The 18,929-nt window shown below is 44.7% G+C and overlaps 1 protein-coding gene across 1 annotated transcript in view; it reads right to left on the bottom strand.

Annotated features, from left to right (window-relative positions):
- LOC115465067 (25-hydroxyvitamin D-1 alpha hydroxylase, mitochondrial) overlaps positions 1–16,702 on the bottom strand; it is a 34,840-nt gene extending 18,138 nt beyond the window's left edge. The window contains exons 1-2 of the mRNA XM_030195466.1: positions 16,499–16,702; positions 9,618–9,808 (exon numbers count right to left, since the gene is read on the bottom strand). Of these exons, the coding sequence (XP_030051326.1) occupies positions 9,618–9,808; positions 16,499–16,702 (395 nt within the window). The remainder of the gene's footprint in view (positions 1–9,617; positions 9,809–16,498) is intronic.
- Between the last annotated feature and the right edge of the window lie 2,227 nt (positions 16,703–18,929).

Genomic DNA, 18,929 nt, shown 5'->3' with positions numbered 1-18,929 from the left:
TCCCAAAATAGCCAGTTTTCACTTAGATGCTAACTACTTAGGGCTCCTTTTACTAAGGTGTGCTGAAAAATGGGCTGCGCTAGTGTAAGTGTGTGTTTTGGGTGCATGCAGATCCATTTTTCAGTGTGCCTGTAAAAAAGGCCTTTAAAAATTTTTTTTGCTGAAAATAAAAATGGGCACACGTCCATTTTGGGTCTGAGACCTTACCACCACCCATTGACTTAGCAGTAAGGTCTCAATGACGATTACCGCCCACTTTAAGCTGCATGCAGGAAAATAAAAATTAGTTTCTGGTGCGCGTAGCGGACATATGTAAAAAATGAAATGACCACCCGGGCCACAGGGTAGCCAGGCAGTAACTCCAAATTGAAGTGTGTACGCACCTACGCAGCTTAGTAACATAGTAACATAGTAGATGACGGCAAAAAAAGACCTGCACGGTCCATCCAGTCTACCCAAGAAGATAAATTCATATGTGCTACTTTTTGTGTATACCTTACCTTGATTTGTACCTGTCCTTTTCAGGGCACAGACCGTGTAAGTCTGCCCAGCACTATCCCCGCCTCCCAACCACCAGCCCCGCCTCCCACCACCGGCTCTGGCACTGACCGTATAAGTCTGCCCAGCCCTATCCCCGCCACCCAACCACCAGCTCTGCCACCCATTCTAGGCTAAGCTCCTGAGGATCCCTTCCTTCTGCACAGGATTCCTTTATGTTTATCCCACGCATGTTTGAATTCCATTACCGTTTTCATCTCCACCACCTCCCGCGAGTAGTAAAAGGACTCCTAATTTTCAGTAGTGATAGGCAGTTACTTGCCACTGAAAATTAGTGGACAGCCCCGAACAAGTGATTTAACTGATCAGCAGCCATTTCTGGCCAGTTATATCATTTTTGAATATAGACCAGCTTGGTCTTAAATATTAAACTTCAGAAGCGTGCGGGGCAGTTTCCAAAAGTCATATACCAGGTAAAAGAACTGTTTGAAAATTGCCCACCCTTGCTGCAGGTAAAGATTTGCACTCATAATTCTATTGTTTTACATTGACTGCTGCTGCTTTTTCTCTCCCTCCTCCTCCAAAAGTGATGCCCTAGGCGACAGTCTAGTCGTACTTAGTGGTTGGGCAAGTCTTGTGTAGAACCTCATATCGTGTAGCTATAATTTGGATTATTCTTCCCTATGTGCATCTGGCTGCTGTATCTCAAAAAAGATATAGTGGAAATAGAAAAGGTTCAAAGAAGAGCAACCAAAATGATATACGGGATGGATCTGCTCCCTTATGAGGTTACAGCTCTTCAGCTGGGAAAAGAGATGGCTGAGGGGGGGGGGGGGGTATATGTTTGAGATCTACAAAATACTGAGTGGTGTGGAGTGGGTGGAGGTGAATTGATTTTTCACTCATTCAAAAAGTACAAAAACTAGGGGACAATCAATGAAGTTACAAGGAAATACTTTTAAAACAAATAGGTGGAAATATTTTTTCACTCAAAAAAATAGTTAAGCTCTTGAACTCATTGACATGGGGAAAACCACTGCTTGCCCTGGGATTGGTAGCATGAAATGATGCTGTTAATTGGGTTCTGCATGGTACTTGTGACCTGGATTGGCCACTGCTGGAAACAGGATACTGGGCTAGATGGACCATTGGTCTGACCCAGTATGGCTATTCTTATGTCCTTATGCATTTGTCCGCATTAAATTTCATCTACATTTGGATGCCCAATCTCCTAATTTCCTAAGGTCCTCCTTTGATTTCTCCCTGTCCACATGGAATTTAACAACTTTGAATGGTTTTCTGTCATCTGCAAATTTGATCATTTCACTCATCGCTTCCATTTCCAGATCATTTATAAAAAAAAACACTGGTCTCAGTACAGATCCCTAGGGTCCTCCACTATTCACTCTCCTCCATTGAGAGAATTATTATTTCACCCCTAACCTCTGTTTTCTATCTTATAACCAGTTCCCAATCCACAACAGAACATTTCTGAAGGAACTGAGATTGGATAGAATCAGGGACTATGAACACCACAGTGAACTGGGTATGTAAGTTAAGACTAGTCAAAAAGTCTCTCTCCTAGAACTGGGCACCTTGGCGGCTCTGAATAATCTTCAAGTACAAGAATCCAAAATAAGGCCACATGCTGACTTGCTAAAATGAGGCCAGGAGCTGAATTACTGGAGCCTAGGGAACAGGTTTTGACAGGCAGAATCTGTGAATTGGGAGTGATGGGCTGCTGACTGTGATTAGCCAACAAACAGCATATGGGGTGCTAAGAACCTCAGAGCAGCATCCCAGAGGGCATGAAAGGGTGAAAGATTTTCCATCATAACAGAAAACTCAAAAGATCTAGCCAATTACATCATTCGTTTAAACCAGTGCATCCTGGGCGTGGCAGATGCCACCACTCCAAATCATATCACCAAATGTTGCAGGAGGCAGGATGGAAATCATGTGTATATTAACCTATGCATGTGTCTTTCTTTTCCCAATCTTAAATTACTCACATCCTGCTCTCCCCTCCAGGCAGCAGAGCAGACAGCCAAATTTCTCACTTTCAGAGTTACACAAAGAAAAGCGTGAGTCATAGCACCAGCAGGGCTATTCCGCTCCAACGTCATGGTCATCGTGTACCCAGATCTATACCTGGTGCTTCCCCATTCTCATGCGATTATGAGAGAGTGGCACGATGCAGAATTATGGGACAGGAAGATGTGTTCAGGACTGCAATGTATTTCAACAGCTAGATCCGCTCAGAAACCACATTCAGGCATGGGCTGCTGCCCCGCTGTTAAGAGCAGTAATAAACCTAAACGTCCCTTTTGGTTTTCACATACTACCTCTCATCCAACCCAAATCTCAAAAAACTTTAGAATCACTACACCAACAGAAGTATCTACTCTACTGATTTACCAAAGGGGTACTGATAACACTGAAATGGGACCGATTTAGCAAAATTATAGACACTGTAGCTGTAAGGGAGTAGCTTAATGGCTAAGGCAACAGCCTGGGAACCCGGGGGGGGGGGGGGGGGGGAACTGGGTTTGATTCCCACTGCAACTCCCTGTGACTCTAGGTAAGTCATTTAACCCTCTGTTGCCCCTGGTACAAAATAAATACCTATGAACATAAACTGCTTTCATGGTAATCATCTCCCCCAAATACCAAAAAGGAATTAATGTACCAAACAAATGCACAATGTACCAATAACAGCAAAATAGCACCAGCACAGCCACCTACACAGGATACAGAAGGGAATACAATAACAGTGCTAGGTCACCCAATCTGTGATTATATATTAGAAAGAAAGCAGATATCCTGAAATTAAACCACTTCTCAGTATAATTTCTTATGTAAGTGAAGAAAATGGTATTTAAGAACCTTGGAGAGAGATGCAACTTTGCTGAGGTCTTCTTCTTCACTTATATTTTAGTTTATTGCACATTGGATATACTGCTTTCATACAAAATCAAAGCATTTACAGTTAAAATCTGGAAAAGGATAAGCAGCATAAAGTCTGTTTTACTGTTCTGGGATCTAGGGCTTTTCAGCTTGGAGAAGAGACGGCTGAGGGGAGACATGATAGAGGTATATAAAATAATGAGTGGAGTGGAACAGGTGGATGTGAAGCATCTGTTCACGCTTTCCAAAAATACTAGGACTAGGGGGCATGCGATGAAACTACAGTGTAGTAAATTTAAAACAAATCGGAGAAAATGTTTTTTCACCCAACGCATAATTAAACTCTGGAATTTGTTGCCGGAGAACGTGGTGAAGGCAGTTAGCTTGGCAGAGTTTAAAAAGGAGTTAGACGGTTACCTAAAGGACAAGTCCATAAACCACTACTAAATGGACTTGGGAAAAATCCACAATTCCAAGAATAACATGTATAGAATGTTTGTACGTTTGGGAAGCTTGCCAGGTGCCCTTGGCCTGGATTGGCCGCTGTCGTGGACAGGATGCTGGGCTCGATGGACCCTTGGTCTTTTCCCAGTGTGGCATTACTTATGTATTTATGTGCTTATCTTGCTGAGTACTTGTGACCTGGATTGGCCACTGTTGGAAACAGGACACTGGGCTTGATGGACCTTTGGTGTGTCCCAGTGTGGCAACGCTTATGTACTTAACTTTTTATGCATATTAAGGACTAGATTCAGTAAATGGCGCTGAGAAAATGCACACTGAGTACTATTCTGTAAATGGTGCTCCGAGTTGGGCACCATTTATAGAATAGCGTGTAATCCTGGCAACCACGTCTAACTTTGGGTACAAGGATTTACACCAACTGAAACCTGGTATAAATCCTCATGTGTAAGTTTGGCTCGGATCCTCCGAATTCTATAATACTGCACGCATCATTAGTTCATACCCCTGATCCACCCATGCCGTCCCATGGCCACGCCCCCTTTTCAGTTGCACACTAAAAGATTTGCATGCACATCTTTATAGAATAGCACTTAGCATGATGCATGCGCAAATCCTAATTGGAGCCAATTAACTACCATAATTTCATTTATCTATTTATTTATTTGTTACATTTGTATCCCACACTTTCCCACCTATTTGCAGGCTCAATGTGGCTTACATAGTACCGGAGAGGCATTCGCCGGTCCGGTAAAGAAACAAAGGGGTTGAGTAAGGAACATATGTTTCAGTTACAATGGGAATCAAGGAGAGGAAAGATTATTTAGTGTCCAGTACAAGCTTTGGTTATTTGTGTTGCAGAGTGCAGGCATTTATGTTGGGTCGGCGGGGTATGCCTTTTTGAACAGGTAGGTCTTTAATGATTTCCTGAAGTTTAGGTGGTCATAGGTTGTCTTCACAACTTTCTGTTTTCCATATTTTAACCAATTTTTAATCCACAATAGGACATTACCTCCTATCCCATGACTTTCTAATTTCCTTAGCTGATTAGTGGCAATATTCATTCCGCTAATCGGCTAAGTGTTAGGACAACAAAATAGCTGTCCTAACTTTATGCAGCGAGACAACTGGACACCAGTCTGAATATTGACCAGTGCCCAGGTCAGCGGACATACCCAGATATTCAGTCCTGGGAGTTTCGCATGCCCTGGCATTGAATATGAGGGTTAGGTCAGCCCACAGTTGGAAGCGGCTTGCAGGCCACTTACCACCGCAAGCTGAATATCGACCCCTTAGTATTTACAGGCATCTGGGTAAGCAGGAAGTCCCAGTCATTGTGCAACAGTGGCACCTGGTGACTAGATTTAGGGTTCTGGAAGGAGCCCCCCGCATGGCCCCTGTTGGGGGGCTGCCACTTCAGTGATTGGGTAGAGTTGAAGTGGAAGGATGGATATAAAATATAGAGACAATCTCAATGAAGCCTCAAGTTGTCTGATTCCTGCCCTCGTTCTGAATGAGCTGAAAGTACAAAGGAGCAGGAGGAATGTGCCAGGCCAAAATAAAAAGTGTGGAGTCACCAAAGGAGTGCACACTGCACCACTACCACTGAGAAGGGGCACATTTACCATTTTTATCACATTTTTACTATTTTTTTTTCAAGTACAATTTATAACAACCCCTCCCCCCAAAAAAGAATTCAATAAGAAATATAGATTGAAACAGAATGAAAAGGGACAGTGTCCCCAGTGTTATTCCTTACCCAGCCCAGAACTGCCAAATCCATAAGAGTCAGCAACTACAGACATATCCAGTCATATGTTGCCCAATATACAGAGGATTTATGTTATTAACTTTCAAAATTATAGGCCCAATATTCAGAAAGGCCCGGATTCTATATATGGCGACTAAAGTTCCGTGCTTAAATTGTGTGCTCAACTTAATTGATTAACAAGCCAATCAGCACTGATAATTGGCCACAAACAATTATCGGCACTAATTAGAACTTATGCATGCAACTTTCTAAGTGTATTCTGTAAAGTGGTGTGCGTAATTTCTAATGTGTGGATTTCAAAAGGGGGTGTGGCCATGACAGGGACATGGGCAGGTCATGGGCATGCCTACAATTACTTGTACTGTTATAAAATATGCCGATCTATGCCCTGAAGCATACTCAGAAGAAAACACAGCATGAAGGCTGAAACGTTGGTTCAACTTACTCAAGACGCAGCAAGACATGGACAACCGCAACAATTAGGAGCCTAAGTTCTCTGCTGAAAATTCATCTTAATTTAGGAGTTTAAAATGCTGAATATCACACATAACCGAGTATAGCCGGTCATATAAACTCAGATATTCGATGCCAGTATTCGGACGAGGCTTGGTATTGAATATCTGGCTATAACGCCACCAATGGCCAAAAACTGCTGCCTGCCACTAACTGAATATTTACCCCTAAACTCAGTGGTAGCCTTATCATTAAGCCACCTAAAGCGGGGGCCTCAGGCGGCACTTTCCAGGAGCAGCACTGCTCAACCCTCTTCCCCACGTTTACCTTATTTTTTCTTTTCCAAAAGGTGGTCCTGGCAGTGGCAGCGATCACCATAGGCTGCCCTGCCACCGGCACCAGCCTGCTCTCCCTACTGTGCCTGCCTCTTGACGTAACTTCCTGTTTGCTCAGAGGCAGGGCACAGTAGAGTGAAGAGGCCATGGCAGGGTAGCTTATGGGAATTGCAGGCAGAGGCAGGGGCAGCATCTCATCTCTGCCTTGGGCCAGCCCTGCCTAAACTCCTAAATTTAGGAGGGAAGTTATCAATGTGGGTTAACATTAGGATGGGTTATTTTACCACAAGCCATGCTATTTTAGCAAGGGGTCCCATGTTATGCACATGTTGATAACTTCCCCCTCTAGGAACATAAAACGTGGGTAGCATCGGTGAGGAAAAATGTTAGGTGCTTATGACTGAGTTGCAGCACTAGGCTCATAAATCTAGGCACACAAATGGCAGGCCTAAATTTATAAGCACATCTTTTAGGCTCTTAAATTAAGATGAATTTTCAGTTGAAAACTTAGGCTTCTAAGTTTGGCTGAAAATAGGACACAGATTTGGATTGCCTGAAAATAGGGCACAGTAACTTACTGTAGGAGCTCAACTTCTTTTGTTTTGTTTTTTAATATCAGGCCCATGGTGTATAGATTCTTGAAGCCCTCCTGCCTTTGTGAGAGCAATCAGGACTACAAGTCCATGTACATAATGGCAGTAACAATAGGACTAGATCAGAGAAGCCTGACTCAAATGGAGCCAGTTAGTAATGCTAGTTAGAGCAGCAAAACTAGGAAACTTTATTCAGATCAAGCACGTTTTAAGAGGCTGCACCAGCCAGAGTGACTGACTACAATATCATTACTAAAATTCAACTAAGTTCAAATAAGACCTGTGTCAGCCTTTTCTACTAATACACAGTGCAGATAAAGAACTGTCTGCTGTAATGACACACGTCTGATTCACTGTGCAAATCCAGTGTGCCTCAGACTGACCCCGGGCCACACAGGTTTCTTCAAGGAGCACAGAGAAAAACCAAGATATGAAATCAGCACCTGAAAAAGAATCATCAGTAAGCCTGAACACTCAGAACAGGAAGCACAGAATTGCTGTGCTTGCACTATATTACTCCAGGGCTGACTATGCCTGCCTGGGATAGGAATGCTCAACCGATATGACAAAACTTAAGGCAGTACTGAATTACAGCTGCCAAATCAGGGCCGCTGAGAGGGGGAGCAGGGGGGGACAAAATTCCCCGGGCCCGACACTGCAGTCCCCGGTCTCACCTGCCCGCCCTCAGCTCTGTCAACAGCCCCCCTCCGTCCGCCACCGGGCTCCCTGCATTCAAATCATAGTGCCTCACCTCCGTGTGAAAGCGCAGTGGCAGATTGCCTCCCTTTGGGCCTTCCCTCCCTGTGTCCTGCCCTCGTCTGATGTAACTTCCTGTTTCCGCGAGGACGGGACACAGGGAGGGAAGGCCCAAAGGGAAGCGATCTGTCGCTGCGCTTTCACACGGAGGTGAGGCGCTGTGATTTGAATGCAGGGGGCCCGTTGGAGGAAGGAGGGGGGCTGTCAATGTGGCTGGGGGGGTGGGTGGGTGGAGACTGGAGACTGCAGCGCGGTGGCCTGGGGGGGGGGGGGCGGCGGTGACCAGACTCTTGGCAGCCCTGTGCCAAATTATCACAAGTTAATCTCAACAATCTGTACAGAGGACTGGATTAAAGACTTTAACATCCCGTCTCCCTCCCGCCTCTCCCCCCCCCCCCCCCCCCCCGGAGAGCAGGCGTCAGGGACAGGGACAGTTTTAGACATGGTGGGGCCCAGGGCAGAAATTAAGGAGGGGACCCCTTATCAATGCTTCCCCCCTCCCCTTGATCTCCCCACCTGCATTGCTACTACACGGCCTGGGCATTTCTTCCCCTCCCTTCCCCTCAACTTGCGGTCTTCTTTAAAATTTTAATTTCCCATCTCAGAGGGGTCCCGGCACGGCAGCCATTCTCATAAGCTGCCTCCTGCTCTCTCAAAGCTTCCCTCTCTGCTGTGATCCACCCAAGCAGAAACAGGAAACTGCATCAGAGAGGGGCGGATCGCAGAAGAGAGAGAAAGCTTCAGGGCAGCCGCAGGCAACTTGTGAGTAAGGCTGCTGCGCCAAGGCCCCTCTGAGAAGGGAAATAAATTTTTTAAGACGATCAGGAAGGGAGGAGGAGACGGACTGTGGTGGGGAGAAGGAGAAGAGATACCTGGACCATGTGGCCCCCTGGAGCTGTGAGGTCCAGGGCAGCTGCCATGTTTGCCCCCCTCTCCCACTAACGCTGGCCCTGGTCAGGGAGGACAGATTACCACTGTGAAGTCCCTCTGAAGTACCACCTGGCTCCACAGCAAGCAGTACCAGGCTCTTCTTTGTCTTCAGCTACTTGCTTATGTTGCCTATGTCTAAATGCAGGCCTGTTTGTATATCCTTGTTGGACTAGCGCTGCCAAACATAACATCCACATTTGTGGGCTTCCAAACAGAAAGGAAGTGACTGCTTTTCTACAAGGACTTTACAAACCTGTTCTGGGGACCCTACAATCAGTCCAATTTTCAGGATATTCACCATAAATATTAAAGAGACACACTACATGCACTGAAGATTCCCATATGAAAATTTATCTCATGCATGTCATGGTGGGTATCCTGAAAACCTGTTTCTCTGTTGGGTCCCCAGGACAGGTTTGGGATGCCCTGCTCTTTATACTCACACAGCCACAGAAAAATACTTGAATCATGCAGGAATTTCTTCACTACAACAAAGAACATACCTGTGATCTCCCACAACCAAAAGAGGTAGATATGACTTGAAGATCTCATGACTGGAATTAGTCTGAGCATCAGAACTGAGCAGCTTCCTGCAACGGTGGAGGAGGAGGAAGAATGGACCATCTGGAAGGCCCTAAAATACCTCCTTTCATAAGTCAAGAGATAACATGGTGAAATGAGAGTACTTCACCAGATCTAGAATCTGCACTGGTAGGAAGAGGCAGATCACAGAATGATTTTTGAATTTACCTATTGCTTAAGGATAGGCGCTGCACTGTGATGGATCTTTCTGAGGAGCACTGAAATGTGCTTGTCAGTGGAAAAAGTATGTATGGTGGATGAACATAAGAAGAAGAAAAAAGCTGGAGGAAGCCTAGAATATGAGGAGTGAGTGCATATGGGGGAACTCACGCTGTGAGGAGTCCATAGGCATGACCTCGGCATTGTCTGTAGTCCTTCCAGGAGCAGAGGTCCGATCTGATGGGGTGTTTCCCTTCTTGCCTCAAGACCTGTTCGATTAGGGCAGGATCCGCCACATTGACAGTCAGGATAGGTCCAAAACTTGCCTTCCAAACCGGGCCAAATTTGGCTTTTCCTTCCAGCTAAGGGGGAAATGATTTACATAACATTTAGTTAAATTCAGCTGACAACTTTTCAAGGCAAGTTACATTTGTACTATGAACAATTCCGCCAGAAATGCTCCATAAGCTGATCCTTACAAAGCTTGAAAGCTGAGCAGCTGGGTCCAAAGTGAAAGATCTGTAAGTGGAAATACTTCTCTCTGACAGTGTAATGTTATAATGCAAAAGAACAACATAACTTTTTAAATCACATTTTCCTAGTGATTTAAAGGCTTTAAAGGGGACAATTCTATACAGTAGCACCTAGAGGAAGGCGCCACTTAAGTGTGTCAAAAGCTCCATGAATTGGCATTTAGGCATCTATGTGCATGAAGCACTATGCCATAAGAGTGGAGGAGTAGCCTAGAGGTTAGAGCACTGGTCTTGCAATCCAGAGGTGGCCGGTTCAAATCCCACTGCTGCTTCTTGTGATCTTGGGCAAGTCACTTAACCCTCCATTGCCTCAGGTACAAACTTAGATTGTGAGCCCTCCTGGGACAGAGAAATACCCAGTGTACCTGAATGTAACTCACCTTGAGCTACTACTGAAAAAGGTGTGAGCAAAATATAAATAAATAAATAAGGCAGCACCCAACTGCAAGGGAGGGGGGAATACATGTGAGCGGGCCATGGGTGTATCTCCCAGGTACACAGGTAGTTTATAAAATGTTATGAACTACACACATCACTGGACACACTTAGGTGCATCAACTTATGCCTACATTGACATGGTGTTTAAGGGTACACCTAAACGCGGGTGTGCCAGTGCTGACCTTACACTAGTATTCTATGATGGCATCTTGGTGCCAAGATGCCATTATAGAAATGGCACTATGTGCATGGCAATGGATCGCCTAGACTGCAGCACCAGCACATGGATTAGAGTTCCTAGACTGAGGCACCATTGCATGGCATTGGAGCACCTAGATTGAGGCACCAGAACATGGCATTGGAGCGCCTAGACTGAGGCACCAGTGCATGGCATTGGAGCACCTAGAAACTGAGGTGCCAGTTTATAGAATTGATCCCTTAGTGTATGGCAAAGTTTCCTTGTTCCATCCACGCAGGCTTGGACAAGAGGGATCCACACACCAGCAATTGCTCCAGATTTGAATTTTCCAGATAAAATTATCCTACTAACTTTAATGCTGAACACTCACATGGAGTTCTAGGAGTTTTCTGCCATTTTTGTGTCTATGGGAAATAGTTAGGAGGTAAAGCTCACAGACCAAGAACCCGAGGGGTCCAAAAAAATACCCCAGTTGAAAAACACAAATGGGGAGAATTAATGGCAGGATTATAATCTATAAGAGGACAGGAAGCCTGATCCAGTACAGAGAAAACTCATCTAGCTTTCAATTTTACAGAACAGGTACTGTAATTTTTTTCAAAGAGGAAAATAATGATACACATAGAAACTGATGGCAGATAAAGACCATATGGCCTATCTAGTCTGCCCATCCATGCCATATACTCTTCCTATCACTCCCTTAGAGATCCTATGTAGTTGTCCCAAGCTTGCTTGAATTCAGACACAGTTTTTGTCTCCACCACCTCCACCAAGAGGTCGTTCCACAAATTCGCCATCCTTTCTGTGAAGAAGTATTTCTTCAGATTACTTCTGGATCTATCCCCTTCACCTTCATCCTATGACCACTCATTCCAGAGTTTCCTTTCAACTGAAAGAGACTCACCTCCTGGGCATTTAACATCTCTATCATATCTCCCCTCGCCTGCATGTCTTCCAAAGTATACATACTGAGATCTTTAAGTTTGTCCCCATATGCTTTATGACGAAGACCACTGACCATTTTAGTAGCCCCCCTCAGAGTGAATACTGGACTCTAGGGCCGTGCCAACACAGTAAGCGGGGTAAGTACTTCAGGGGGGCGCCGACCTCTGGAGGGCACCGCCGTGGTGCTTACCCTCGCCACTTACCTCAGCTCCGCGCTGCCCTGGGGGCTTTAAATCTTTTACCTCCGACATCGCAGCAGCTGAGCAGCATCAGTGAAAGCGCTGCCGACATCTCCAGCCTTCCCTTCGCGCTCGTTCGTTCCCTCAGTGTCCCACCCTCGCAAGGAAATGATGTCAGAAGAAGGTGGGACACTGAGGGAATGAACGAGTGCGAAGGGAAGGCTGGAGACATCGGCAGCGCTTTCACTGACGTTGCGCAACTGCTGCCACAATGGAGGTAAATTTAACTTAAATACAAGAAACCAGACTCAGAGGGCGTGCAGATGGACATGGGAGGATGGATGGAGGAGGGAAGGGCAGAGAGGAGCATCGATGGACAAGGATGGACATGGATGGGAGGGCAGGGCCCAGGGAGAGAAGAAATTGCTGGAAATGGAGTGGAGGGGAGGGGAGAGAGGAGAATTGCTGGATATGAATGGAGGAGGGAAGGGCAGAGAGGGACAAGGATGGACATGGATGGGAGGACAGGGCCGAGGTAGAAGAGAAATTGCTGGAAATGGAGGGGAGGGGAAAGAGGAGAATTGCTGGATATGGATGGAGGAGGGAAGGGCAGAGAGGGACAAGGATGGACATGGATGGGAGGGCAGGGCCCAGGGAGAGGAGAAATTGCTGGAAATGGAGGGGAGGGGAAAGAGGAGAATTGCTGGATATGGATGGAGGAGGGAAGGGCAGAGAGGGACAAGGATGGACATGGATGGGAGGACAGGGCCCAGGGAGAGGAGAAATTTCTGGAAATGGAGGGAAGGGGAGAGAGGAGAATTGCTAGATATGGATGGAGGAGGGAAGGGCAGAGAGGGACAAGGATGGACATGGATGGGAGGACAGGGCCCAGGGAGAGAGGAGAAATTGCTGGACATGGAGGGGAGGGGAGAGGGGAGAATTGTTGGACATGGATGGAGGGGAAGGGAGAGAGAAGAAATGCTGGGCATGGATGGAGGGGAGGGAAGAGAGAGGAAGGAGATGAGATGACGGAAAAGGAAGAGAGGAGAAAAACTGCACATGGATGGAGAAAATAGGCAGAAGCTGGATCCACTGGACAGTCAAGTCTGCGGAGGACCCAGCTTTTACTTATGGATATAGAGCAAGAAATGAAGAAGAAAAGAGGAAAGTAAAGAAATAAATGGAAAGGAAGCCCTGGAAATGGAGTTAAGCGGACAGATAGCAGCAGAATCAGATACTGGGCCAGCATGATCAGAAAAGGAAAGTCACTAGACAACAAAGGTAGAAAAAAATCATTTTATTTTCATTTTAGTGTTTGGAATATGTCCACTTTGAGAATTTACATCTGCTATCTTATTTTGCAATGTATAGCAATTTGTTTCTAAGAATATTGCTGACAATTCCTGTCAGTGTGGCAAGTGGTGAGCGATCATTTTCACGGTTAAAAATCATAAAAAATTATTTGTGATCAAGTATTTTGCAAGAAAGGCTTATGAGCCTTGCCATGATTGCTATTGAGAATGATATATGTGCCCAGTTAGATATTAAAGATTCAATTACTAATTTTGTGAACATGAAAGCACGAAAAACTAAGTGGTTGTAAACCCTCTATTTGTTCAGCAATCCAACAAAGATGCACTCCATCTTTCAGCTCCTATTTCCTTTGCATCTTGTGCCACACTGGGGGGGGGTGGGGCGCCAACTGATAGTCTGCAGGGGGGTACCAGAGACCCTAGGCACGGCCCTGCTGGACTCAACTTACATTTATGACTGTATACGTATATACACGTTTTTCCTTTTGAGCCAAAAACCTACCCAGGTGTGATAAATGAGGTCAGTGTGTCACATTACAGATGGAATAAGTCTGACTCAAACACAATCATAATAACCAGAAGACTAAATAGGATAACAAGGAAGAGTAGCAAAGGGTGAGAGAAAAATTGAAAAAGGAGTCTATTTCTCATCCTTATTCCTTATAAAAAAAAAAAAACCAACAACAAGAACAGAACATCAGCATCCCAGCCACTAGGAACCAAAAGGATTCCAGTGGTCAACTGTGTTAGATAGAGAAAACTCCAGGGGGTCTTTTACTAAACCGTGCTAACGTTTTTTTTTTTTTTTTTAACGTAACGTTTTTGGTGTGCGCTAAAAATAAGCATGTGCTAAACGCTAGAGATGCCCATATATTCCTATGGGTGTCTCTAGCATTTAGCTTGCGCTAATTGTTAGCGTGCACAAAAAACGCTAGCACGGCTTAGTAAAAGACCCCCTCAGAAAGGTTCAGAAAGAAGGAAAACCTGAGTTTTCTAAGGCTTTGGGTGACTAATTTTTTGTTGCAAAGCCATTTGCGGAATCTAGTCAACATCAGGCAGATGATGGGTGGATGATTTCTAATGCAGTGCAATACGGCATTAGGCTGTTCTGTGACACCAGTGAAATCCGTGGTATTCTATGACACTATTTCCCCTATTCTGCAATCAAAAAGTACATGTCAGACCAATCTAGGAAATACTTCTTCACAGAAAGGATGGTGAATTCGTGGAATGGCTTCCCAGTGGAAGTGGTGGCGACTAAAACAGTATCTCAATTCAAGAGAGCTTGGGACTAGTACATATGATCTCAAAGGGAGTGATATGGAGAGTACTAGGCATATGGTCTTTATCTGCCGTCATTTTTCTCTGTTTTTTCAGTGTTTGATCTTTTTAAACACAGGGGTGGATACAAACTTCTAGTGAGACTAGAAAACTTTCCAAGCACACGGAAAAATCTCTTTTTTCTTCCAAATGCCAGGTCTCCCTCCTATAATTAAAGCAGCCCAGCAACCCCCACCCCCCCACTTCATCCCCTGTCAGTCGTTCCAGTGCTGAACGGAGCAGTTTTTACTACTACTTATCATTTCTATTTACTGCTGCCCGAGTTAAAGCTTTTCCTTTGGAGCAGGGAAATGAATATGGAAAACAAATAAAACAACAATAAAAAGCTGGGACAACTCAGATAATAATTACTTCTTATCATGAAAGTGTTGCGATGCCAATGAAATGATTCTATAAGCTTTCAAAGCTGAATTGTATGTATTTCATTACTGCTCTGCAGCTAAATCATTAGAGTGATGTAGAGTACGTAAGTGATCTCCCTCTTCCTTAATTTCCTCTGTTCGTATATATTGTTCATAAAAAAAAATGTTTTAAAAGATCAATCTCTCTCACCATAAGAGCTAATTTTTCAAAATGCTTGGGGATGCTAAATTCAACACACGCGAATATTCCCTGGTTACAATAAAGGAGTTTGCTCAATTGGGGGGTGTTCAAGCACCCTGGTATCTATGCTTCTCGCGTGTCTTTTCTTCCCAAATAAATAATCTATGTTCCATAAAATGTGAAAGACAACTATTTCCACCACATTAAAGAAAGGCATTTGAGTTATAATGCTTTAAATCTCTCACATATGAATACTTAGATATTTATATGAATACTTACAGATATTTATAAATGACCTAGAGATGAGGGTAACTAGTGAGGTAATTAAATTTGCTGATGACACAAAGTTATTCAAAGTCGTTAAATCGCGGGAGGATTGTGAAAAATTACAAGAGGACCTTACGAAACTGGGAGACTGGGCGTCTAAATGGCAGATGACGTTTAATGTGAGCAAGTGCAAAGTGATGCATGTGGGAAAGAGGAACCCGAATTATAGCTACGTCATGTAAGGTTCCACGTTAGGAGTCACAGACCAAAAAAGGGATCTAGGTGTCATCGCTGATGATACGTTGCTGCGGCTAATAAAGCAAATAGAACGTTAGGTATTATTAGGAAAGGAATGGAAAACAAAAATGAGGATGTTATAATGCCTTTGTATGGCTCCATGGTGCGACCGCACCTCGAATATTGTGTTCAATTCTGGTTGCCGCATCTCAAAAAAGATATAGTGGAATTAGAAAAGGTGCAGAGAAGGGCGACGAAAATGATAAAGGGGGTGGGACGACTTCCCTATGAGGAAATGCTAAAGTGGCTAGGGCTCTTCAGCTTGGAGAAAAGGCGGCTGAGGGGAGATATGATAGAGGTCTATAAAATGGAGTTGAACGGATAGATGTGAAGCGTTTGTTTACGCTTTCCAAAAATACTAGGACTAGGGGGCATGCAATGAAGCTACAATGCAGTAAATTTAAAATGAATCAGAGAAAAGTTTTCTTCACTCAACGTGTAATTGGGCTCTGGAATTCGTTGCCAGATAATATGGTAGGGGTGGTTAGCTTAGCGGAGTTTTAAAAAGGTTTGGACGGCTTCCTAAAGGAAAAGTCCATAGACCATTAAAATGGACTTGGGAAAATCCACTATTTCTGGGATAAGCAGTATAAAATGTTTTGTACTTTTTTGGGATCTTGCCAAGTATTTGTGACCTGGATTGGCTACTGTTGGAAACAGGATGCTGGGATTGAGGGACCTTTGATCTTTCCCAGTATGGCAATACTTATGTACTTACAAGGTTCTTCAAACTTCCATAAAATGAACACATCGAACTTTTTAATGATTTCCTCACAAAAGAAATTACCTCCAGGACATTTTTAAAAAGCGCATTTGATTTCAGCAGCACAACTCACTGTAGTACCATTAATATAACAATGTGATACTAGATTTCACGCATACGTGTCTTATAAGAAATTAACGTTGTCTAATACTCTGACGTGTAATGCTTATAATTAAATACTGTTACAGCAACAGCAGACATCGCAAAGGCTCTGCAGAATTTATGCTGTCTTACCTGTAGTTCATGCAGTCTTGACAAGCCTTTTCTGCAGAACAGATCTGCAAGAAAACTGAAGGTTGTAGGGCCGGGAATGTCAGCTAAGGACTTCTGCCTTTTGACGACTGCCTCTGGGCTCTTGCTGGCCACTTCAGCCCACATCTCTGGAAAATACCTGTACAGCAGTGATGACTTGCTGGCCAGCTTCAGTGTCTGTGACATGTTTCCCCGGGACGGAGGAGAACCGAGACCGAGGTACTATGCACAAGGGGATCCCTAACATCTCCCCACTGTCCAGCCTCTCCTATTTATACAGAAACAGGAGAGCAGAAATCTGCCGGCAAAAGGGACACCAACACCACCTCGTGCTAGGGAGTCCCGCCCCTCCGGCACCGGCTCCGCCTCTCAGCCAATCGCTTTGCCGCTTTCTGCACGCGCCGAAGGCTTGGCAGAGGGTTCCTCTGAAGGAGGGTTGGGTTTCCGCAGCAATCAAAGAGGTATTAAACCTCCTTGGCAACATACTGTCAAAATACAGTCGCGCATGCCGCATTGACCAATGAGAAGAGAGTGGGTGTAACCCAACCCTAACGGGGGTGTGACTCTGTGCACAGTCTGAGCAGGAAGGTTTGGAGCCGGTTGTACAGTAACCTGACCCACTGACTGCTCACCTGCTTCTGGCTGTAAAAAAAATATTCCTCATTCCTTTGAAGACGCCTCAGTTTTCTGCACATCTACAGACAGTTAAGTCTGTGCAGAAAAAGGAACCCGATGATGATTTACTGTTGTTGCTAATCGTATAGCGCTGCCAGTGCCAGCCAGGTGTACGCGTCTTTTTACAGACACATATAAACAGTCCCATTCCCCGCTCCTTGGATCGTCCTTTTAAACAAGAGTCCTAGTAGGGAAAGGCTTGTTAGAAATCCTGTAGCAAATCTGGTAAGTTTTCATAGCGGATGTATACAACAAATAAAACTTATTTTTCTTAATGAATAAGTTACGTAATATTACAGACAAAACTATAACGATTTTAACAGATTGACAGCCAATCCAATAGTGCTGTGCAGTTTTAATTTCAACCTACTTGTCAAGGAAGGTTTAAATATACAGGACTCGTCGGGACCGTGGCAGGGATGTTTCTCACAGATTCACACATATAGGTGGACTACAGTAATGTCTGTATGACTATGTGCTCTTCTGACAGTTATTGTATTTGTTGGCGTATCCACACCAGATTATATCATGGGTAGGAAGACATGGAGGGGCATTTTCAATATGATGTCTAAATTGGACTTTGGACATTTTGCGCTAAACATCCCAAATCCAAATAGCAAAACGTCTCTCTTTTTTTTCTGAAAATACTGTTTGTAGCAAGGTTTTGTCCTCTGTGCATTTATCTTTTCAGGCCATTAAAAAAAAAACTGTACAGGTGAAATACTGGTGTTGCATACCATGTGAGAACTTCCTTTGCCTGGACACATATGCAGCAAGCATTATTCTAATTAGGACAACAAGAGGAGAGTTTTCATTAGAGTTTAATTACATTTAATTAGTTTCTGAGAAGCAAACACTGAATAAATTGTATATTATACCATATAATCTTAAGGCTCTTTATATTCATCTGATATCCCTAGTACAGAAGTTTTAATTAAACAACTCTATAATACTAAGATGCAGACAGCAGTCCAGCAGCAAGAGGGGTGCTATCTAGTCTTTTGCATTGAGTGTCATATGTATGATTATCTCCCAATTGGTGAGAGGTTATACCCTGTTTCCCCGAAAGTAAGACATCCCCCGAAAATAAGACCTAGTAGAGGTTTTCCTGAATTGCTAGATATAAGGCCTCCCCCGAAAGTAAGACCTAGCAAATATTTGTTTGAAAGCAGGGCCGCCGAGAGCCGGACAAGGCCACCCCCGGGCGGCCCCCCCACCCGAGGTCGCCGGCCCCCCTCCACCCACCCTCCGTCGCTCCCAGAACTAACCTTAAATGCCTCCTTTCACCTTCGCAGCAAGCAGTAGCAGGGCAGACCTCTCCTTCCTTCCGTGCCCCGCCCTCGCGGATGTTACGTCAGGCAACGCCGGGACATGGAAGGAAGGAGTGGCCTGCCCTGCTGCTGCTTGCTGCAAAGGTGAAAGGAGGCGTTTAAGGTTAGTTCCGGGAGCGACGGAGGGCGGGCGGGCCAACCCCGATGTTTCCCCGAAAAATAAGACAGCCCCTGAAAATAAGACCTAGTGCATTTTGGGGGGCAAAAATTAATATAAGACAGTGTCTTATTTTCAGGGAAACACGGTATGTGTGTGCTTGATGCAAAGAGCTAGCTCTCATAGAACGAGTCCGTTCTCTCAAGGCTAGAGTAGCAGACTTGGAGGAGCTGAGAGATACAGAGAGGTACATAGAGGAGGCGTACAGGGACATTGTAGAGAAGTCCCATCTCTAGTTTGGCAGCCCCTG

This window comes from Microcaecilia unicolor, chromosome 3 (assembly GCF_901765095.1).
Source record: "Microcaecilia unicolor chromosome 3, aMicUni1.1, whole genome shotgun sequence".
Lineage (NCBI taxonomy): Eukaryota > Metazoa > Chordata > Amphibia > Gymnophiona > Siphonopidae > Microcaecilia > Microcaecilia unicolor.
This window is presented reverse-complemented; position numbering and strand designations above follow the sequence as displayed.